Here is a 23,474-nt window from a genome sequence, read left to right as displayed (position 1 = left end):
AAAACAACTGTGTCCAAGTTTATACGGCTTTAGTGATTCTGCTCAATTTAAGTGCGCTTAAAAGGTCAGGTTTTGAGAAATTGGAAATAAGACTCCGAGATGAAGTTAGATGCCAGGAGACTAGGCAGACGATGAAGGCACAGAAAATGTATGTTACCCGCTTTGGCCCAAGAAGGTCATTTGTTAGTCTACTGTTGGGTTTTTTTGGTTGTTGTTTGGTTTTTTTTTTTTTTTTTTTTCCCCAAACTAATGGTCAGAAATAGACCCTAAACGATTCCAGCTCCTTGAAATGGTTTTCCTTCTGATCCAACCCCTGCCCTCACCACCCCCGCCCGCATCGTCTCCAGCCTCTGGCGGGGACCACATTCTCCCGCTAGACGTGGGGAGGGGACGCTCGCGCGGCCGGGACACCCCTGCCCTCCCCGGCCCCGGCCCCAACTCCGTCCCCATCTCTGTCCCCAACTCCGTCCCCATCTTTGTCCCCAACTCCGTCCCCATCTCCATCCCCATCCCCGTCCCCAACTCCGTCCCCATCAACTCCGTCCCCTACTCCGTCCCCAACTTCGTCCCGAACTCCGTCCCCATCAACTCCGTCCCCATCAACTCCATCTCCATCATCTCCGTCCCCATCTCCGTCCCCATCTCCATCCCCAACTCCGTCCCCATCTTCGTCCCCATCTCCGTCCCCAACTCCGTCCCCATCTCCGTCCCACTCCGTCCCCAACGCCGTGCCCCTCTTCGTCCCCAACGCCGTGCCCCTCTCCGTCCCCAACGCCGTCCCCGCTCCGTTCCGCGGCCGCGCAGCGTCCCGACCGCACAGGCGCGGACCACACGGCGCAGGCTCGGCGGCCGGAGCAGGCGCGTCAGCCCATCTCGGGGACGCGGGGACGGGGACGCGGGGACGGGACGCAGCCGCTCCCCCCGCACCGGCGCGTCCGGCCCGAGCGCGCGTCCTCCGGGGCTGCGGGCGGGGCGCCAGGGTAGGTCGGCTCCGGGGGGAGGGGTGGCGCGGGGGTCCGGGATGAGCACCCCTTTGGCGAGGCCTGGCCGGGGCGCGGGGCGCCGCGGCGGCGGGAGGCGGAGGCGCAGCGCCTCCCGCGAGTCCGCGGTGGAGGTGAGCTTGGCCGCAGGGGTGCAGTCGGCGGCGTTTGGTCTGCGGGGCCCGTCAGCCCCTGCCGCTGCCCCCTTCGGGAGGTGTGGGTGGGCGCAGAAGGACGGGGTGGCATCTCTCTCTCCGCCCTTCAGACCTCCAGGACGGCCTCGGGCTTCCTGGCGCCGGGAGGGAAGGCGGGCGCAGTCCCTGCGGCCGTGGGCACAGGTGTCGGGGCCGGATGCCGCCGCTGGCTGGGGTGCGGGGCAGGGAGTCCAGTGCTGCGAGGTGACCGCGGGCAGCTGTGGGCCTGGTGAGCCCCTCCGTCGTCTTCGGGAGAGAGGACCAGGGAGGCGTCCCCTCCTGCTTGCTTAGGGCTGCGAAGGAGAAACGTGAGAAGATCAGACTTCCTGGGAGGAAGAGAGATGAAAAACGTGACACAGGAGAAGCCAAATTATGAGGGAGAGCTGGGACTTCCGTGAACGCTGAGGAGTAGACCGGTCTCTTCCTGTGCAGGAAACAGTGAAGGAGACACTGTTTATGGTTTGGGAATTAAAGATGCGGAAGAGGTCTAAATACTACAGGGTTTAGGAGATGCTTAAAGGTTTTTTTTTTTTTTTTTTTTTTAATGCATCAGATAGGCAAGAATGTAGTTCTCCTGGAGCATGGAAAATGTTATTAAAATACAGCTAAGAAGAGTATTTGGAGAAGGCTGACTATATTTGCTATTTTATTTCATACAATGTTGCCTAGAATTTCTGGAGTCAGAAATCATCATTTGAATGATAAATGTCAGTATCATGTGAGTGGGAAAGCCAAAAGCTAACTTAAATCAATGAGCACCTTTTTTGGGTAAAAGGTAACTGCGAATTTAATGTACATAAATAAAAACAATGAATTTAGACAGTGAAACTCTTTGATAATAGTTTTTTCTTTTTTCTCTATCAGTCCTTTAATACTTAGAATTATCTTTTTTTCGAGAATAGTTTTATTGGTTTTGAAAAAATATACATGCGAAAGTCAAAGAACAGAGGAAATTTAAAAAACAAAACATTGATTTAAATGACCTAGTCCGTCGTAACCATCTTAAAACCGTGTAAACATCTTTCCATGTATCTTGTAGGTTTGAGCAATGAGAATTTTTTTTAAAGCCAAGTAGCATTTATGCAAGTAAAACAAATCACAGACACTGTACATAATTATACATGAAAACACACATGATATGATTTTAAAAGTCTAAAAGTGGACTTCAAAGATGGAACTTAGAGTTCTTTCTTCAGAAGAGAAAGAATAGAAAATTATACTGAATATATTTAATAAGCTTAAAATATGATAAAATCTTTTTTTAAAAAAAATATTTATTTATTTTTATTTTTGGCTGTGTTGGGTGTTCGTTTCTGTGCGAGGACTTTCTCTAGTTGCAGCGAGCGGGGGGCCACTCTTCATCGTGGTGCGCGGGCCTCTCACTATCGCGACCTCTCTTGTTGCGGAGCACAGGCTCCAGACGCGCAGGCTCAGTAGTTGTGGCTCACGGGCCTAGTTGCTCCGTGGCATGAGGGATTTTCCCAGACCAGGGCTCGAACCCGTGTCCCCTGCATTGGCAGGCAGATTCTCAACCACTGCGCCACCAGGGAAGCCCCAAAATATGATAAAATCTTAATGTTTGCACCTGTATGCAAGACAGATGTTTGCCACAAGCAATGAGAACTTGATGTACAAGACACCCTTGTCCATTGGGTAGTAATGGTCGTACTCCTTAAAGAGTCGTGTAGTTACCGTTTGCCTCATAAATGTAAACATTTTCTTGTTCTTTCTTGTAGATCGATCTCCTGAAATTTAACTTTTCAAGATGAAGTTTGTATTGGCGGTGGCCTTTTTTATTTTAATTTCCTTGTGTGTTGAAGAAGCCTGTTCTAAAGAGAAGTCTTCAAAGAAAGGGAAGGGGAAAAAGAAGCAGTACCTATGCCCATCGTATGTTCTTCATGTCTTATATTCTTATATGGAGAAATATTATTGCATTTTTCATCAAAGTGGTTTATTGAAACACATGGCAACAGAACTTTCCCTATTAGAATTGCACCCATTTGTTTCATAGGTAGAAAGTGACAAAGTGAAGAGGGCTTTACAATGGGAAAGCTAATTCTCAGTATGATAAAGGTAAAGTTTTATAAAGTTTTGTTCGTGCCCTGGGCTTCTGTAATTTTCATACATCTTTTATAAAAGTAGAAAAAAGTTTCTATTTCTTTCTTACCCTGAATGTGCAACTTTCGCTGGTTACTGAGATTCCCTGCTTTGAGCAAATGCCAGTTCAAAAAGTTGACTTTGAAAAAAAATACTACTGAAATTGAATATTCATTTAAAAAATCAGATTGCTAGACTATGATTTTAAGGTCTATTTAATTCACATTAAGGCATGGCAGGAGAAGAATTACGTGGTAGATCCATTTTCCATTTCAATGGGGTTTTTTTGGGTAAAAGATTTATCTTAGGAAATAAGTATATTTCTCAAAAAATGTCATTAAATTTGAAGTTACCTGTAAAAACAAAATCTAAATCCAATTCCCACTCCCTCCCCACTCAGAAAAAAAACAGCAAAAAAATTTTATGGTTTGGACTCCATTTAAAAGAAAAATAAAGTGTTACTATTACTGGTGAATAACAGTAAATAATACCCAATAGTTAGAACAATTGAACAGTATATAAATCAATAACCTTCACAGAATATGTGCTTTTAAGTAATAATGTTAGAACATATGCAGTAATGTGGAGTAAGAATTAAGTTGCTGGTACTGGTTATTTTTACATTAAGATTTCCGAAGTGCTATATTGATCTCAGGTAACATTATTCCAGCATCATCACTACTTAAATATTGATTATTATAGTTTCATAGATGTTTCATAAGAATTATTAAGATACCTTCTGGGAAGTAAATTTTGTGAAGAAAGGATATTAGAGTTGGTATTTTGGAATGGACGTCTGTATGAATATGTGAGACGGAAGGTCTGGGGACGGTATGGTGACCCATATAAAGTCCCGTAGTACGTAAAGCTCTCTGTTAAGAAATACCTCCTAGTTTTCAGCGTTAACAGTCCTGCTTCTTCCAGTCTACACAGCCTGACGTCAGGGCCAGGCTTCTGGGTGTGACAGGATGGCCCCATCCGCCCTACTGAGTGTGACTCATCTTCACCGATAAGAGTGTTTGAGCTGCAACCAGGGGACTCGCGTTTTCGGGAACTGGACACGGTCAGGCCTTACTCTTCCCAAGGATAAGGACACCTTGTCATATTTTGGATATCCTTCATTTTAATGGTTTGTTGGATAAATCTTGGCATATTGATGTGAACTCTTGTATTTGTCTTGAGGGCGCGCTGATCCTATGTGTGGAGTCAAGCCATCTGTGGTCAGTCGGGTTCCGCTCTCTGTGGAAGCTGATGGGGCTCCTGTCTCCCTCGCCCCAGCCTGCTTCCCCCCCCGCCCCCCCATGCTGTTAAATGTCATGAATCACAGCTCTGAATGTGGCAACTGCAAGCCTTACGGCTGCCGTGTACCTTACAAGAGTCTTTTAGAGGGCATCCTATTTCTTCCCAGACTGCGCTCTTGCCTTATATGTAAACTGACTGTATATGCTTACGCTGTCTCTGGTTAGGACAGATTTTTAACATTAAATCTGATAGATAAAGACTGAAACAATGAAGGTTCTCTTTGGTGCATATGGAAACCTCCAAGCGGAAGGCCCAACATACACGTGGTGAGCCCGTATCGCAGTGTTTTAGGTATGTTGAGAAATTAAAGTTTTATCTCTGAAATTTTCTGCCACAGTTTTCAAATTTTGATTATATTACTTACTTTCTTCAATTATGAGACTGAATAAAGCTTTATTAACAGGAGCCCTGGTGATACTGCCCCAAAGCCAGCTTATTAACAAGTAGATGTACTTTGGAGAATTACATTTGCATATTTTTTGTTTGAGCATTTTACTAAGAATTTTGAGTTCATGGTCACTGAACTTCTGAAGGCTAAGGTTTTCTCTGGCTTTTGTTGGATCCATTGTATTAAATTTCTTTGAATATCCAGGTTGGGAATCTCAGTTACAATAACGGGCTGCAGACTATTTGTTTCTCAGCGGATGGTCCAGTTTGCCCGTCCTGTGTAAGCTGACTAAGAATAAAACATCTCGATTAAGAGGAATACTTGAGATCACAAAACCCGGAAGTTACGTACAGGCTTCCATACACTCCTCAATATGGTGAAATCTTGCCCAGTGATGTTCTGATTTCTTTACATTTTTTTTTGAATAGAGTTGAAGAGCAATGGTGTTGAACGGATATATGCAGTTGATGTGTTGTGCACGTGTAGTAAACAGGAGCAGAAACTTCCCTTTTTATTCTTGAAACGTTTCTTCCCAAAGATTGGAAATAAGAGGAAAACTGTTTCTAAATGTAGAAAGGACTTAAGACCCTTCGTACTCTAGGTTGATGTGGAGCTGGAATCGTATGATACTCTCTCCCTGGCTCTTTATGATTTTTTTAACCTTTAATTGTTTTGAGAAGCTCGAAAATGATAAATGTATGCTGTTATTCATTGGTTTTTGGTGTGTAACTGGAGCAGCGGTACCAGGTTGCCAAACTACCTGATAAATTTGAGTCCCAAAATTTTAGAAATTCAGTATATATTAATAAATACACAGTAAACTTTAAATTAGAAGCTATGTTTTAGATTAAGTCCTTGGACACTGTTTAGCTTTTTATTTTAAAGCTTGAATTTGACACTGACCTGACTCTATGGGTCTTCTGATTTCCTATACGTTCTGCCTCAGCGATTTTGTCCAAATCTCTGGCTGTACCTCCATCTGTGCACTGTTAACGCCTAAGGTGCTGTATGCAGCCCAGCCTCTCTGAAGAATGTACCCATACATCCACCACTTCTGCCTGGTTATCCCATCTTGATCTTAAAACTCAATTCAAAATGATAAAAACCCGAGTACGGAAATCCTCCCCACGTCTCCTAATACGGTGTTTCCATTTGCATCCTTTGCCATCCAAACTCAGATCCTAGGGGTTACCTAGGACCCCCTCTTTCTACCTTAGCTTCTCAAGTCCAGTCGTTGCCGAGACTTCCACGTTCAGAGTCTGCGCCATCTTGTGAGTGTGTCCCTCACTTCCATCCCCATCGTGACGCCGCTGTCACTTCTCCCCCCAGCCTTTCTAGTGAGCTCGTTATTGGTCTCCCTCTTCTCGGCTTCCTCCACCAGTCCCTACCCCACCCGGACCCTAGAGTGTATTTTCCACAGCGTACTCAAGCCACTCCAGCGCTTAGAGTCCCCTGAGGGACTCCATAACCTTTGGGAAAGGTTCTGATTTCTTGGCTCAGCACGCAAAACTCTTGCTGAACTGGCCTCTGACTCCTCCGTCTGTCTCTTTGCATCCCGATCACGCCCTTACTCAAGTCTCATCCACGCTTGCTCTTTCACACTTCCGAAGTGTTCTTCCCTTTACCAAAATGCCAGAGGTTTCCTTCTTCCATGAGTTAACCCTTGCCTCAGCGGTCTTATGAAAATCCACAGTGATAAATACCACGTGTTCGCTGTCGACTCCTGTATCTGTGTGCCCGGCCCAGATCTCTCTGAAGAGCACCACATCCATACATCCAACACTTGAATCTGACTGTCCCGTAATGACCCCACACTCAAACTTTGTTGTCTCCTTTGGGAAACCTTTTTTTTTTTTTTTCCATATTATAAAGTGTTTACTATTTCCACCACCTGTTAACAAAAAATTAAAATTAATGCTGGCCGCTGAATCAGAAATCTCTCTATATGTGCACATGTATATGCCTATATATATATACACACACATATTCATATGCTTTTGCTTTCTTTAAATATGCAGAAAAATTCTGACCATTAATGGAATCATTTCTGAATTATTGCACGTGACTCTTGCTTAATTATTCACAGACGCCTAACACCATAATGCATTGAATATATGCACAAGCAGACACTAGCAAAAGACTCCAGGCCATCCTTGCTTCCTGAATAACATAATTTCAGCTACATATAATATTCCTTTATTACATGCTAAGTACAAGGATAGATTTATTTTTGTTTTTTAAACATTATGAAATGGTTAAATTATAGATTCTATAACATTTTAATCCTGACTGATTTTCATAACCCATCTTGCAAGGTGGATATCTATTTTTTTTAACATCTTTATTGGAGCATAAACCTTTCTTAATCCTGACAGTCTGATTTAGACAATCACACTCTGTGCCTTCGAGGTTCCCTAATTGCCTATCCTGCTTATAAAACTACGTGGTGACATCAGCTGTAATTGTCTGCTCCCCCTACTAGATGGTAAACTCCGCGAGGGCTTGTCTTACTGACTTAGTCACCAGAGATCAACATCGTGCCTGGTTCCAAATGTACGTGCCATAAACATTTGTTTAAAGAGTGAATACAAACTCAAGATCGTTGACCCTTACAAGTCACTGTATCTGGATTTTGTTACAGTACTTGAAAATAATTTATATGATCTCCCTGGACAGTATTTAGACATATAGTCTTAATATAAGGAGAAGAAGGGAGTTAATGTCTAGGTTATTGGTAGAGCGTCTTCAGCCTGGAAGATGCTTCCTGGTGAAAGTCTGGCCTTCTCGTGATAAACATCATATCAATGACTAAAATAAACTATACAGAGGAAACATCCAGGTGGAGAGTAATGTGATACTGAAACATATGGTGGGTACGTGAGACAGAATTAGGATCTAACATGACCTTGGAAGTCCAAAGCGATGGGCTGAATCTAACGAGATTGAAGTATAAACTGCACTTTGGTTCAGAAATCATGTGTGCAAGTATAGGATGAGGAAAGCAGTGTGGCTGAACACACTTGGAAAAAATATTAACCATAATACAAGTGAATAATAATATACTGTAGTATAGTAGTATAGTATAATATGACATAATACAATATGATGTATAATATATGTACCTGATGCAGATGAGTAGCTCTGTACGCTATCTTTCCATCCCAGCTAAATATAACTATATGCATAGTTACTTAAGAAAGAAATCAGTGTTCTTATTTTACCAATTCTGTGTGAAGCATATTACTAGCCTTAAAAGAATTATATTATTTAAAGCAAGACTTACAGAGATTTCTGCACTGTGCTGGTCAATACCTTCAGCGGAGAGAAATAAGAATAGTTGAGGTAATTAAAATAATGTCATATTAGGAAGTGCTGAAGGAACTGATGTATTTGACAGTTATCTTCAATTTTGTGAAAACTTGTGATTCAGATGACAAAGTAGACTTTGCTGCTTGGCACCAATACTTACAACCAGGACTAATGAGTAGAACCTCGAGAAGGGATATTTTTGGCTCCAAATTAGCAAGAACTTTCTAATAGCATTCTGCCAGATATAATTGCCTGGGAACAGAGGCAGTGGAGCTCACAGCAACCCCAAGCCACGGGGGATAATTACTTGCAGGCATACTTTATAGAAAGTTTGAGCCTTGGGTAGGTAGTTTGGCAGACAGAGGTGTTTAAGGACATTTCAATTTGTGAGATTTTTAAGAGTCTTTGACTCTAGTATATTGTATGTGATGACGGTCTTATGATTATCCAATTGCAGAATGATATAGAAAGGATCGCCTTTTAAAAATTTAATCTCCACCCAGATTTAAAGAGCTTGGCTGCTAATTTTGGTACGTTGTCGTGGAGAGCTCTACCATATAAAATAAGTATACCTTGGTCTAATAATCAGGACTTAAAAACTTGCAGTGGTAGCATTTCTTCTTGAAATGTCACAAGTAATCAGGTTTTTTGAATATCTTTCAAACTCAGACCATCTTTTCTCTTTTCTGACCTAAACCAATCGGAATAAATATGTCAAGCTACTGTTAATCTCAAGAAATAATGATTGAGGGATGACGAATATTAATTATCTGAGCAATGCCTGCCATAACTGATGAGAAGAAGGCTTAGGTTTATGGATTTGTGTTTATACGTCTATTGTAGATGAAACCAGAACATTCTAAAATATACTTTCGGAATTCTTGATTGAATGAACAAAAACAAAACAAAACAGAACTATTTGAACCAAAACCAAAGCATTATTTGTCATTTCTATTTGTACTCATAGCAGACACAGTAACACTTTTTAATACTGAATTTGGCCCGACTGTAACCTCTTGACACATACTGACATTTTTGTCATCGCTGAGTTAGGGAACTTTCTACCATTTGTTGAGGACTGTTTGAATTCCAGGCATCTGATAGCTCACCGTAAGTGTAACTAATTTGCTTACAAGTTACATTTGAAACCTTTCTCCCATTTTGGGCCCAGACTTGTACCTTAGGTGTGAAGAAGCATCATAAGAAGCCCTTAATTGATCCTGGAGGAGGACTGCTATTATTTCTATGACTGTTCGGTCATGTTTGCATGTATTTACTTCATCCTAACGATATTTCCTCCAAACTGTTGGTACTCTAGCTTTAAAATCATGACATGAAGATTTATGGTTCTGTGTGTGTAATGAGAAACAATTTGATTACTTTTTATTAGTTTCTTCACAACCTAAAAAAGTTGTGTGTGCATAAATGTGTTTGATACCAATATGAGATTTTTTTTGTCTCCTTCAGAGAGATACCATTTAATGGTAGTATTCATCGACATCAGTTCTGTGTAGTATGAAGGGTTGGGTTAAGTATAATGTTAGCCATTTTCTTCCTATTCTGATTTTATTCCCTGTTATTCATTAATAGAATGGATTGATTTCAGTTTAGTTCCATTTCCTTACTTCCTAATGGAAATGTTCAAGATAAATACATTGGCCCAAAAATGAAAGGCTGATTGGAAATGGATATGGAGAATCTGTACAATGAATATAATTGAAAACTGCCTGTATTATTATTACTATAACAAAGGTAGATCAAATTTTTCATTGATGGGCAGTTATGTATTTTCTTACTACCTAACAAACAATTCTGATTTAATGGCATGATATTATTTTGCAGTCAACTGAATTAATGATCTTCCCTTTCCAAATAATTTCCTAGATTTTGAAATCGGAATCCTCATTATTTTAGTTATTCCAGCATGAAACTTAAATGGAACCTGTTTTCTCTTAAAATGATCTCCTGTATCTGTCCTGTTCATTGCATCTCCTCTTACCGTCATTTTCAACATAGTCTGTTAAAATAGTTTCCTAATTACTTGCTGTATTTTTTTCCCCGCTCATTATTATTCGTCTTACATACCATTTCCATTTTCATCTTGTTAATCTTATGTTGCAGACCCACAATGTCTTCTTATTCCCTCAAGGATCCAGGGCAGACTCTTCACTCTGACTTTCAAAGGTCTCTCTGATTTACATGCGGAACTTTGTGCGAAACTACTCTCTCATCTTAGAAAGGCTGATCTGTCCTTGTGCCAACCTGCCACTGCTTATGCTTAGACATGCTTATGGTTATAGAGCGACAACCTCCTGCTTAATCTACGCAGTCCTTCAGGGCTCATCTCAGTCATTACCTTGCCTGATGAAACCTTTTAAACGATTAGAAGTGTTCACTGAAAGTAAGATTAGTGCAAATTATTAGCATGCTATGGCTGTTAATGCATTAAGGTCTTGGACCTTGTTAGAAATACAGTGTTTGCAGAGGGAAAAAAAGGGTTAATTTCGTGGTGGGTATATCATACCTGGAACATTGTGCTGAATTCTGGTTGCATTCGTTTGTGAGGATTGGATTTACGTGGGAGTTTGTTCAGATAATCATGATCAGCGTTTGCAGGAACATGAGAGTCTGTGGTTTGATAGGTTTACCGTGGGTTATTTTCTTTAAGAGTAGATGAGTAATCCACCATTGTGAGGAGTTTTCATATAATAGGAGCTAGAATTCATATTTAGACCTCAAGTTATAGAACCAAGACCAAAGAGAGAAACATAGAGGAAGACATTTCCATTTGAAAGGATACGATATAACTATCCAACAATATAACTATCCAAGGATTTCCTTGGGAGGTTCTTTGTCACCAGCACCTCCCAAGCTTGGGTAGGGGCACTACCTAAACGAAGTATCACTGGGAAGTTGCCGAATTTAAAAGTTCTTTTCACCGAGGTTTCACGAGCTTATGATTAGAGCTAAAATTAAACTCCCTCTTCTTGATCTCTTAGAATCCTTTTTGTGCATCCTGTGTGTTTTGACACTTGATTAGATTTAATAGTAATATTCTTCCTATGATATCTTTTATTTTCTAGTTGAAATGTATATATTGTGTTAACTCTTCAGCCGAATTATAAATGCTTGAGATGAGATGGCTCTCCCTCTCTCTCCACTTTCATTACAGTATATACACTTTCATTTAGTAAGCATACATGAAGCTCTGATTCAAGGAATTTTGAAGTAGGAAGAATATATATATATATACACACACACTTTTGTAAAGATACACACTTTCGTATATATATATAGTTTCATATTCTGCCTATTTCAATGTTCTCTGCATTTCAGCTATGTTTATACTTACTAAACCAAATGGGTGACTGATCAAATAGAAAAATCATAAATTAACCTTTTGATGGGTCAGTGGCTCACTGGGACCATGTTTAGAGATCACCTTGCAACATGCATTGTTTAAAATTCCCTTTGTATGTCTGCTTAATCTAGATGGATAAAACCTTGTAATCTGGGAGAAAGCCCACTGCGGTATCTCAATTAGGACTTTTGTTGATGGGCTTTATAACTTTCAATAAGTCATTTAATTTATTTAGGTCTCAATTTTCTCATTCTTATGGTGAAAAGTTTCATCTCAGTAGTTTCCTAATTTCAGTCATTCATTCCAACTCTATCTATTATGATGCAGTCAAGTTTTATTTATGATTGTTTTGCTACCTTTATATTCAGGGCTCACTATTCCTGTTTTTGTCAAGATTTTTCATTTTCTGATTTAGAATTAGACAAGCCTAACCAATGGAAAGAGAATACACAAAATTCTGTTTCTTAAGCAAGTTAATTACTAAGGGATCTAATTGCAGAATTGACTTATCAAAATGTAGGTATGTAACCATCCTCCCAAGTAGGAGAATCACATGTGTGCAAGATAAATTGTACCCATTCTTAACTCTATAATTTTTCACAAACTGAGGAATTTGACTTACAAAAATGTGTCCTGTGTTTGTCTTTTGTTTTCTTTTGGAGGTGAATAATTTCTGTAATGCAGTAAAGGATAGAGTATCTTTGCCGAAGTCTCCTGTATTCTTCTTGAGCTACTACCTGAAAAAAGCACATCACTGCGGTCCTCCAGAGAGCAGAGAGCACGTCATAAATGAGTCCCTTTGCCCTCAACATGGAAATTTACACTTAGAATTCAAGAAGCAAATTATTCAAATTTATGTACCTACAAATAGCTCCTCTGAGAGATGATGTAAATAGGAAATTACCTTTCTAAGAGCTCTGATTGGAATAACAGCAAAACAATGATTCAGTCACTAGTAGACTTTGTTGGAGAATGTGAGACATCTGACCTTTATGAGACCTCCTGTGAGAAAACAGTAGGAGGAATTCTTGATGATTCGGGGGAGTTTAGGACTCCACTCCCAAGAGTAACCTGATAGAAAAGGCCCACATTTAATGAGTGGACTCTGTAGCCTTCTTTGCGTCTGTGTTCAGCTCTCAGTTACACCACGGACGTGGCTGCTGAGATAATCCAAAGGTCGTATTGCAACATCCTTTAATATCTCCCAGGAGTTCCATATGTATTTGACTGGAATATCTGTAATGTTTTCGGTTTCATTCTACAAATGTTGTTTGGAATCTCCATTGGTTTATTTTGTGTTGATGTAGCCTTGGCTGGGTCTTCATTGTGGTGCCTCAATTCTTCACTGGCCCTTAGTGGCTCCATGTTTCTCTTTCCCTAATAATGTTTCAGTCCTTGATCAATACCCCTTTCAGTCTTCACCTACGATACGAACTTCCCCTTTAAAGAAAAAAAATAGAAGTTGCTGGACTCGCGCTCACTCACCCCTCCATCTTCCCTCCAGAGCTGCCTGTGGCATCATCCTTTCTCTTCTCCTTGGCTCCTGACCCAGAGGAAGAGGGACATCCTTTTCTCAGTCCTGGATTCCGTCCCCCACCCCCTTCTGAGACGCGCCCCATCACCACACTCTGCTTGCCCATGCTTCATATCTTCTCTTCTTTGGCTCCTTTTTCTAAGGGCTTAAAACTACGCTGAAGCGTCGCCTACCTGAAAAAATGCAGTTTTTTTGTTTGTTTGTTTGGCTGCACTGCATGGCATATGGGATCTTAGTTCCCCAACCAGGGATTGAACCCGCATCCCCGGCATTGGAAGCACGGAGTCTTAATTGCTGGACCGCCAGGGAAGTCCCAAATGCACATTTTTTGTATTCCTATTTCATCAAATTTGTTTTTTCCTCTGTGTTCATTGTCACATTTCTTAAACTGACAGCCCACAATTTCAGCTCTAATTCACAATTTTTTCCTTTTCTTTACTTGAATTTCTTTGAATTGAAAAAGCCAGACATTATTGTTGTAACAAAGGAAACAGTAGAACCACTTAATTCTCCTATTAGTATTGACTCCTGCCACCATTCTGTTTTTTGATGAAGATATTTATTTTATTCCTTTTAAGCAAATCTGCAAAATTTCTTCGGAGTCCTTACTTTACTTGACAAGGACAAATGATTGTCTTCTGCGTCCTGAAGTGATCTCTTACCCTCAACCCCTCTGCCCTGATTTGCCTTCCAGCTTTGCATCTGCCTCTCCTGCTACCCCTGATTAGACACCTTCCTAGCTATTCTTTTTTGTCTGTCCAGAAATAGTGGGTTTTGCCACATATTCATATCCTGGATGTTGCTAGATGTTCATCTTGGTCCTTTTAGCTTCTTACTTATCGCTCTTCCCCTGAGTAATTTCTCCCTGTGTCTGTGGTTACACACACATCCTTATCTCCAGGTGTAACTAGTCTTGTGAGTTCCAGGGCACTATTTGTAACTTCCTACTGGACCTCAGAGTTAATATATCAAACCAGCTCTGCCATCAGCCTTCCTCAGCTCTCCACCCAGCCTTTCATGAGAAACTGCTGAAACATCTTCCATTCTGTCCCGGACGCTCACCTGGGTCATCTCATCAGTTACTCATTCTGTTGATTCTTGCTCAGAAATGACTCTTGCATCCGGCTATTTCTCTGCATCTCAACGGGTGTGGTCCTTGTTGGGTTCTAATCATTTCACCTTGAAGCTGTTGTTGCAGGGACTTCCCCAGACTCCTGCATTCCATCCTGTCCTCTGTAGTTCATCTTCTATAACAGCGGCTCTCAAACTTTGGTCTCAGGACCCCTTTCCAATCTGAAGCATCTTTAAGGACACAGTGAGCTTTAGTTTATGTGGGAGTTATCTATTGATGTTGCCTTGTTATAAATTGAAACAGAAATTTTAAAAAATATTTATTAAATTACCTAAAATATACTCATTGCAGATTAACATGAATAACTTATTTTTATGAAAATTAACTATATTTTCAAAAATAAAAAAATAGTGCGGAGAGTGGCATTGTCTTACAATGTTCCTATCTGTTCAGTGGCTGGCATAATGGAAGACAGCTGAATTCTCATAGCTGCTCCTGGATTCCGTTTGTTGTGATATACTGTTTTGGTTGAATTAGGTGAAGAAAATATGACCTCATGCCGACATATAATTGGAAAAGGGAAGAGTATTTCAATAGCCTTTCTATAATTATGAATATTCCTTCTTAATGCCATGCCAAAATTGGACAAGTGATAGTTCCTTAAAAGTTAGTTGTGATGTAAAATCTGAAATCAGATCAGCGAACATTTTGATCTCTGTTGTATTAAAATTTGCTGGTCTTTCATTTTGAATGGCTTTTTTTTTTTTTTTTTGCCCAAACATGAATTTATAACATGCATCGATCATTTGGAAAATATTGGTTTGCTGGGTTTTACAGATCTTCCAAATGTTGACAGGTTTCATTATACAGTATCAAATAATCACATCCATTTACTATTACTTTTGATCTCACTGGAAAGTCTGTTAGTATCAGCAGACCGGCAGCAAATACCCTCATTAGTTTTTCTTGAACTTACAGTCTTTCTTCTTTCACTTGTGAAAACTTTTTTTGCCAAATATCCAAGTCTGAATCACCATAGGTTTCCCATGGTCTTCCATGAAAACAGTGTTGCATGAAAAGTCTCTTGTTCACTAGCAAGTCGAACAGTCATCCAAGTGCTGTTCTTTGGAACAATTCTCGTAGTTCAGTTTTCTGTGCAGCAGAAGTGCTGTCGGGATACTTGCCATTTTTTTCATGCAGAATATTAAAATAATATGGATTTAAATTGCAAAATTTAATAACCTTAATATTTTTTACTGCTTCTTTAAGAACAGTACATGGGAACACCATCTTTCACATCTTTTATTTATTTCTTACTGCTGGTGTCTAGTGGTTAAGGGCACGAACACTCTTGCTACGTACAACTATTAGTTTCCTGAGTTGTGCACTGGCGGTCTTATCCACCGTTGCTGTGCAGCATCAGTGCAAACGTCTGCAGCGTGAAACAAAGTAAATGTTGTTTTGAGGAGGAGGATGATGATGATGATGGAGATGAAGAGAATAGTTTGACTTTCTGGACGCTCAGAAAAGGTCTCGGGCACCTTCAGGTGTCTGTGGACCACTCTTTGAGAACTGCTGTTTTCTAGTGTCAGCAGATTTGAGATGCTTATTGTATATCCAACCATGTATTTCTCTTTTCTTTTTTTTTTTTTTTATTGGAGTATAGTTGCCTTACAATGTTGTGTTAGTTTCTACTGTACAGCAAAGTGAATCAGCTATACGTGTACATATATCCCCTCTTTTTTAGATTTCCTTCCCATTGAGGTCACCACAGATCACTGAGCAGAGTTCCCTGTGCTCTACAGCAGGTTCTCATTAGTTATCTATTTTAATACGTAGTAGTGTGTATGTGTCAATCCCAATCTCCCAATCCGTCCCAACACCCCCTTTCCCCCCTTGGTATCCACACATCTGTTTTCTATGTCTGTTACTCTATTTCTGCTTTGCAAAGAGGTTCATCTGTACGGTTTTTCAAGATTCCGCATGTATGTATTAATAGATACTTGTTTTTTGCTTTCTGACTCCTTCACTCTGTATGTCAGTCTCTAGGTCCATCCACATCTCCACAAATGACCCAGCTTCCTTCTTTGTATGGCTGTATATATGTGCCTGTATATATGTGCCACACCTTCTTTTCCTGCCATGGTGAGCTTCTCAGTGCCTCTCTGTTAGTCATCTGCTGTGTTCACTGTGACCACCTCCTGGAATCTGCCGTCCTCCTTCCCTTTCCACCTGTTGCCTGCTTCCTTATCCTTCCAGCCCAGCTCAGGAGTCACCTAGTCTATTAAATCCCTACTCTAGACACAATTAAATGATAGAGAAATAAAATTAACATTGACAATTTTTTTTTTTTTTTCTGTGGTACCCGGGCCTCTCACTGCGGTGGCCTCTCCCGTTGCGGAGCACAGGCTCCAGACGCGCAGGCTCAGCGGCCATGGCTCACGGGCCCAGCCGCTCCGCGGCACGTGGCATCCTCCCGGACCGGGGGCACGAACCCATGTCTTCTGCATCAGCAGGCGGACTCTCAACCACTGCGCCACCAGGGAAGCCCTGCTCTGGCCTCTCTTTACTGAATATCTTGTTTTTGAGTTTTGTTTGTAGTAGCAAGGAAAACACTCCCTTTTACTAGCTCGGTGCTATACATTTCGAGGGAGCAGTAGGAATAGGGTGTTGATTTGGAAAAGAAGATGCGTGAATGTACGTTATGTGTATGTGTAAGAAATCAGGATATTCTACATATTTGTGGATCAAATCACATACTGAAACCTTCAACAGGTTTGGATCAGCTGTTTTCTGACTAGGGATCTTCTTTTTTTTGAAATTAATTTATTTTTATGTATTTATGTTTGACTGCATTGGATCTTCATTGCTGCGCACAGGCTTTCTCTAGTTGCGGCCAACAGGGGCTACTCTGTTGCGGTGCGCCGGCTTCTCATTGCGGTGGCTTCTCGTTGCAGAGCAGGGCTCTAGGCGCGTGGGCTTCAATAGTTGTGGCACGAGGGCTCAGTAGTTGTGGCTCGTGGGCTCTAGAGCGCAGGCTCAGTAGCTGTGGCTCACGGACTTAGTTGCTCCACGGCACGTGGGATCTTCCCGGACCAGGGCTCGAACCTGTGTCCCCTGCATTGGCAGGTGGATTCTTAACCAGTGCGCCACCAGGGAAGCCCTAGGGGTCTTCTTAATTGTAACCAGTTTCTGTTCCTTTGCCGATGACCCAAGATAGGGTACCGTGCACTGATTGATGTGTAACACCAAGTATTTGGTGTGTTCTAAGCTCTTACGTAAATCACCTAATTTGATTCTGAAAACATGCCTTTTATGAAAAAGAGTGATTTTCCAGGATTATCAGCACTGTTTACAAGACAGCTAATTGAGGCACGGGGTTAGGTGTCCAGGGCCACGCTGCTAGTAAAGCAGGATTCACACCCAGGCGGCATGGCTTTCAGAGCCAGGATGCTGTCACTAATGGTGCCTCTCATGTCAAGGGCTACATATTTCTTTTTTTTAGATGAGAAGGGGATCTTGCCTTTAATATATGGTTTAGAAAGGCTCAGAATGATATGGTGACACTCTCAAAATCATCATAAACCATACAGAAAAAGTATCTATAACAACGATGTACAGTGCAAAGAATCATCTCTAGGGCACTTACGGTGCCTCAGTCCACGTAAACGCTATGTAAGAAGTTGCCAGCACACTGCAGACTCAAGTTTGGCTTTTTGGAACTTTCTGGAAGTTTTTTTCTCCTCACGTGTTTTCCACCTGAGGTTGGTTGAATCCTGGTTGCAGATATGGCCGGATGACTGTACTACAGTCAGTTCTCCCATCTTTGTTATGCATTTTCATGTCTTAACAGTGTCTCTTGATGAACTGAAGTGCTTATTTTTTTCTTTTGAAGTATAGTTGATTTACAGTGTTGCGTTACTTTCAGGGGTACACCAGAGTGATTCAGTTATACATGTACGTGTATCCACTGTTAGATTCTTTTCCCATGTAGGTCATTACAGAGTACTGAGTAGAGCTCCCTGTGCTACACAGTAGGCCCTTGTTGGCTATCTGTTTTGTATATAGGAGTGTATATCTGTTAATTCCAAACTCCTAATTTAAAGTGCTTCTTTTTAATGAAGTCAGATTTATTAATTTTTATTAATGCTTTTGTGTTTTATTTAAGAAATCTTTCTCTGACACAGGTCACGAAGTAGTCTGTTTTGGTTATTTTCCTAGAGGCTGTCACTGTTTCGTGTTTCACATTTAGCTCTGTAGCCCACTTCAGCTCATCGCTTGTGTATGATGGGATAGGCACATCCAGTGAGGGCAGCTCATTTATGCAAAAGGCTCTCCTTACTTTGCTAACTGGCAAGTGTACATTCACTGTAGGTCGGTTATCGCTTCTCTTTTCTGTCCCACTGGTCCGGGACTGCTCACCTCGTGCAGTGACACACCCCCCATCAAGGGAGTGGAAAGCCTCACATCCCCTGCTTGGTTCTCCTTCCGTGTCACCTTGGCCGTCCTGGGCTCGTAGCCTTTCCCTGTGAAGTTTAGAATCAGCATATCCATCTTCACACAGGTAGATACAAAAGCTTGGGGTGGTCCCTAACATGGTATGGACTCGATTTTGTTTCTAATGTTTAGTCGAACGTGAAATAAAAAGGTAAACAGAGAAACGTACGTGGGAAAATAGGCAAAGCAAATGAACTGGGAGTGGAGATATTTATCGTCAAGTTGTGATAACCACCTTTTCCTAAATGTGGCTGGATCATGGGTATTTGAAACCACATCAGATGCAAACCTTAGCACTGACTGAACAGTGCACGTTCAGGACTGGCACCTGGGGGCTTTCGGATTCCTGTCCGGTGGCAATCACTCCATGAGTCCAGGGTTGAGCTCCAGGAGGGCAGGTGCTTTCGCATGTTGTTTTTTGAGCACGTTTCCAAGGCTGAGGAAGACGCCTGGCTGCAGTTGGCTAACTCAATATGTGTTGAATGCTACCCGTGCAGAATACGAAGAATGGTAGTTCTATTTAAGTGTGGGTTCTGTGAGGGAGAGATAGATTCAACTCTTGAAACATTTACACTCACAGAACATTTCCCCCCAAAGGTGTTAACAAATATAGACAATGATAGGCCGTAATTGATATTAGTCATGATTAGTGAATCATTTGGCAACAGTATTGGATACTGTATCATAATACCTTTAAAACGTAAGTTTCAAAATCAGTCACATTGATGTATTTTTGGTTACATTTAAGGTTCGGAATTGTTTTCAAATGCAATTCAGGATATGTCATTTTGTATCTTCTGGGTGCTCTGTGATAGCTTAGTTCTTGGCAGGTAAACAAGAGGATTGTTCTGGATTGTTAGAGTGAAACTTTCAAGGAGGACAGGACATCTGTCTGACTGTTTCCCACCAGGCATATGATCCTGCCTGTATTCCCCACCTTTTCCCTTTCAGAGAAGGCACTCCCCACCTCCATCCAGGACTCATTATGTCTCCCATGTCTCAGATTTCATTGACTCTGGGTTTTGTCTTGGGGGGGAGGGAATCTGAAATGGGAATTAATATTTCCAAGTTTTTCCACTCAACTGCATCTTTCATCTCCTTAGATTTTACAACACAGACTAATGTAAAGAAAAATTCCCACATGTTTCTGAAACCCACACTTCCTTCTAGTCAGTTTTTCTCCTTTTCTGGAGTCAGTATAGTCCAAGTCTTCTTTTGGGGGTGGTAACAAAGAGTAGATTTATTTTATTAATTTTTGAAGCCCAAGTATTTAGGAACTATACCCAGTGATATTTTGTCTTGCTAGTGTTCACTTTTTTATCTCTTCATGGGCCAGATTTTCCTTAGAAGAAAGCCAGGACGTTAAACTTGGTTTTCAAATATTAGCTAGGGAAATAGTTCAAATAATCAGCCATTTGGTTTAAAAAAAAAAAAACAAAAGCAAACTAGTAATTTGACTGATTTTTTTTCTGTCTTAAATTGAGTAATAACTCAGTCACAATATTTTGTTATGTATAAATACCGTGTGGATTTTCTTTTGGGGCGAGTTGTCACTGGATATTGTTTTTTTTTTTAATTTAAAATATTTTTATTGTGGCAAGAACACTTAACATGAGATCTACTCCTTTTCACAGATTTTGTGTCCAATACAGTGTGGTTGACATTGGGTACAACGTTGTACAGTAGATTTCCAGAACTTACTCATCTTACTTAAGTGAAATTTTACACCTGTTGATGACCAACTCCAGTTCCCTCCTCACTCCCACCAACCCCCATTTTTTCCTTTGTCTCTATGAGTGTGACTGTTTTAGACTCCTCATATAAGTGGAATCCTGAAGTATTTGTGCTTCTGAAACTGGCTTATCTCCCTTAGCATCCTGTCCTCCAGGCCCATCTGTGTTGTTGCATGTGGCAGGGTTTCCTTTTTTAGGGCTGAGTAATATTCCATTGTGTGTATGCATGGACTGCTTTTAAAACTCCATTCATCTGTCAATAGGCATTAGGTTGTTTCCACACAGTGTCTATTGTGCAGAGTGTGGCAGGGACCCTGAGCTGCAGATGCGGGGACGAGCTGGGGTAGAGTTTTATTTTTTATTGTTTTAATAAATTTATTTATTTTTATGTATTTATTTTTGGCTGCATTGGGTCTTTGTTGCTGCTTGTGGGCTTTCTCTAGTTGCGGCGAGTGGGGGCTACTCTTCATTGCGGTGCGCGGGATTCTCATTGAGGTGGCTTCTCTTGTTGTGGAGCATGGGCTCTAGGTGCACGGGCTTCAGTAGTTGTGGCATGTGGGCTAAGTAGTTGTGGCTTGTGGGCTCTAGAGTGCAGGTTCAGCAGTTGTGGCGCACGGGCTTAGTTGCTCCGCGGCATGTGGGATCTTCCCGGACCAGAGCTCGAACCCGTGTCCCCTGCATTGGCAGGCAGTTTCTCAACCACTGCGCCACCAGGGAAGCCCCCCCGGAGCTGGGGTTTAGAGCTCAACACTGTGCACTAAGGTGGTGGGAGGGGCCGTGGCCAGTTCTCCTGGTTCCAGCCCCGGCTTGGATCTCTGTGGTCCCCGCGGGATTGGTATCCACCGGCCCCATCAGTGTCTGGAGGCAGGCGAGCTAGAAGCCCATCCCTGGGGTGGCACCCCAATGAGCTGGGATGCTGGTTCCACTCCTTCCCTGTTCTCTCTGGTCTGTGTTGTGGTGGGCGGTGCCGGGGGGGTGGGGATTGTGGGGATACAGTGTCTCCCCTTTTCCTACAGGGGCCATTGAGGCTGGTTGGGTGGAGAAGCCTGTCTGTTAGTTTCTGGATTTCTCACAGAGGGGATGGATCCGTGCCTTGCTGTTGAGATGGTGTATCCATGGCGGGAGGAGAGTCCAGGATTTCCTGTTCCATCTCCTGAAGTCCCTCCAATCAAATTCTTCATTCCATCTCCCGCCCTACATCTTACCATCCCATCCAGTGTGGCTTCTGTCTCTCCCTCAGCTGGAAAGCAGCTCTCCCTTTTGCTCAATCCTGTGAAGAGTCTTTAGTCCTCAACTTATTAACCTCTCAGCAGCTTTGGTCCTGTGAACCAACCCTTCCATCAAATATTTTTTTTCCTGGAGTTCTGTTGACGCCACACTTGTGGGTTTTCTCTGTTGATGGAAAAAAATGCACAACCAGAAGTTGAGAATTATGCTTTATTTGGCGGACAGAACTGAGGACTTAAGCCCAGGATGCAGCCTCTCAGAATAGCTCGGAGGGACTGTTCCAAAGAGGTAAGGGGAGAGCCAGAACACGGAGGAGTTTTTGCAACAAAGACCAAGTAATCGGAACATCAAAAGTTTACCACTAATTAACGAAAGCCAGACATCTCAACGTAATGAATTTAGCAATTTTCTATGTATGGGAAGATGCAAGAGTCCGGGCTCACTGAAACTCTTCCTTGGACGTGCACCTCGGCTGCCGGGGACCAGCGTTCTCATCCTGAGTCCCCTCAGGGGGCACCGCCGGGGGTGGCTGCCATGTGCTGGCTTCATGGCTGCAGCATCCTTTGTTTACTGATACGGCGGCAACATTCTTTGCCCACACCTCCTTCTTCTTGGGCAGCTTATCCTTTGCCTTAATTGTCGGCTTATCTTCCTACATCTGCTCATTACATGTTGGGGCTCCTGGTGTTTCAATTCCATGTCCTTTTTGTCACTGTAAACTTTTTTTTTTTCTAACTAGTGATTTGTCTAATCATTAAAATCATCCAAGGAGGGCTTCCCTGGTGGCGCAGTGGTTGAGAGTCCGCCTGCCGATGCAGGGGACACGGGTTCGTGCCCCGGTCCGGGAGGATCCCACGTGCCGCGGAGCGGGCTCGCTAAGCCTGTGCGTCCGGAGCCTGTGCTCTGCAATGGGAGAAGCCACAACAGTGAGAGGCCCGCGTACCGCAAAAAAAAAAAAAAAAAAAAAAATCATCCAAGGAGCTTTTAAATCCTGATGCCTGGGTCTCATCCCGCACTAACTCAATCTGAAGGTGGGACGTGCGACTTCGCATCTGTAGTCTGCAGAGCTCCTCCAGGGGGCTCAGTGCACAATCGAAGCTGAGAATCGCTGGACACGTTCATCAGAACCTGCAGCTTTCAATACCACCTTCATGTGAGAATCACCCGTATGTGTGTTGGACCCTTGAATACCTCACTAGCCCATGCACTGTGCATGGTGTGTTGTGAACGCCAAGAGCTTTCTTAAATGAAACCTTAAACGACTGAAGTAGAAGAGAAATGCAGCAGACTGTAGTGGCGTGGCTGGTGAAGCTTTGGTTGTTCTTTAAGGGATCTTATTGTTTCATGTCCTAAGTTGAGTTTTCTCAGGGACAGACTCTGAGATGGAGATTGACCCGCAGAATGAGATTGTTTTGGGAACAAGACCTCTTGGGGCTGAGAAAGGCAGATTCAAACACAGGAACGAGGCAGTTGCAACTGAGGCTTCAGTCGATGCCCCAGGAGCTCGAGGCTGGGATGGCCTTTAGGGCGGCCTCGGTGAGTAGAGAGGGACTTGGGGCTTGGTGTCCTCACAGAGAGTCTTCAGACACGGTTCACCTTCAGCTGAAGGCTGTTTCTGAAGAGACCAAGCTCAGAGCCTTAAGCAGCCACATTTCTGGCAGCCTCCGTTGTGCTGGGAGATCTGGGGGGAAGCAGCACCCCAGGGTCCATCACAGGGGGATAGGATTGGCACCTGCACGGATCTTAGAGTTCACCTCATTTAGACCTTCATTTAAAGGTG

General features: G+C 42.4%; 1 protein-coding gene across 4 annotated transcripts in view; it reads left to right on the top strand.

Annotated features, from left to right (window-relative positions):
- Positions 1 to 848: 848 nt before the first annotated feature.
- The window catches only part of GLRB (glycine receptor beta), a 68,449-nt gene continuing 45,823 nt past the window's right edge, over positions 849 to 23,474 (top strand). For 2 of the 4 annotated variants that reach the window (XM_033857422.2, XM_033857421.2), the window contains exons 1-2: positions 849 to 980; positions 2,911 to 3,061. In XM_033857422.2, coding sequence (XP_033713313.1) covers positions 2,940 to 3,061 — 122 coding nt within the window. In that variant the 5' untranslated portion in view covers positions 849 to 980; positions 2,911 to 2,939. Of the gene's footprint in view, positions 981 to 2,910; positions 3,062 to 3,185; positions 3,248 to 4,195; positions 4,401 to 23,474 lie in introns of those variants that run through there. The other 2 variants (XM_073805624.1, XM_073805623.1) reach the window with 2 other exon arrangements.

This window comes from Tursiops truncatus, chromosome 5 (assembly GCF_011762595.2).
Source record: "Tursiops truncatus isolate mTurTru1 chromosome 5, mTurTru1.mat.Y, whole genome shotgun sequence".
NCBI lineage: Eukaryota > Metazoa > Chordata > Mammalia > Artiodactyla > Delphinidae > Tursiops > Tursiops truncatus.
This window is presented reverse-complemented; position numbering and strand designations above follow the sequence as displayed.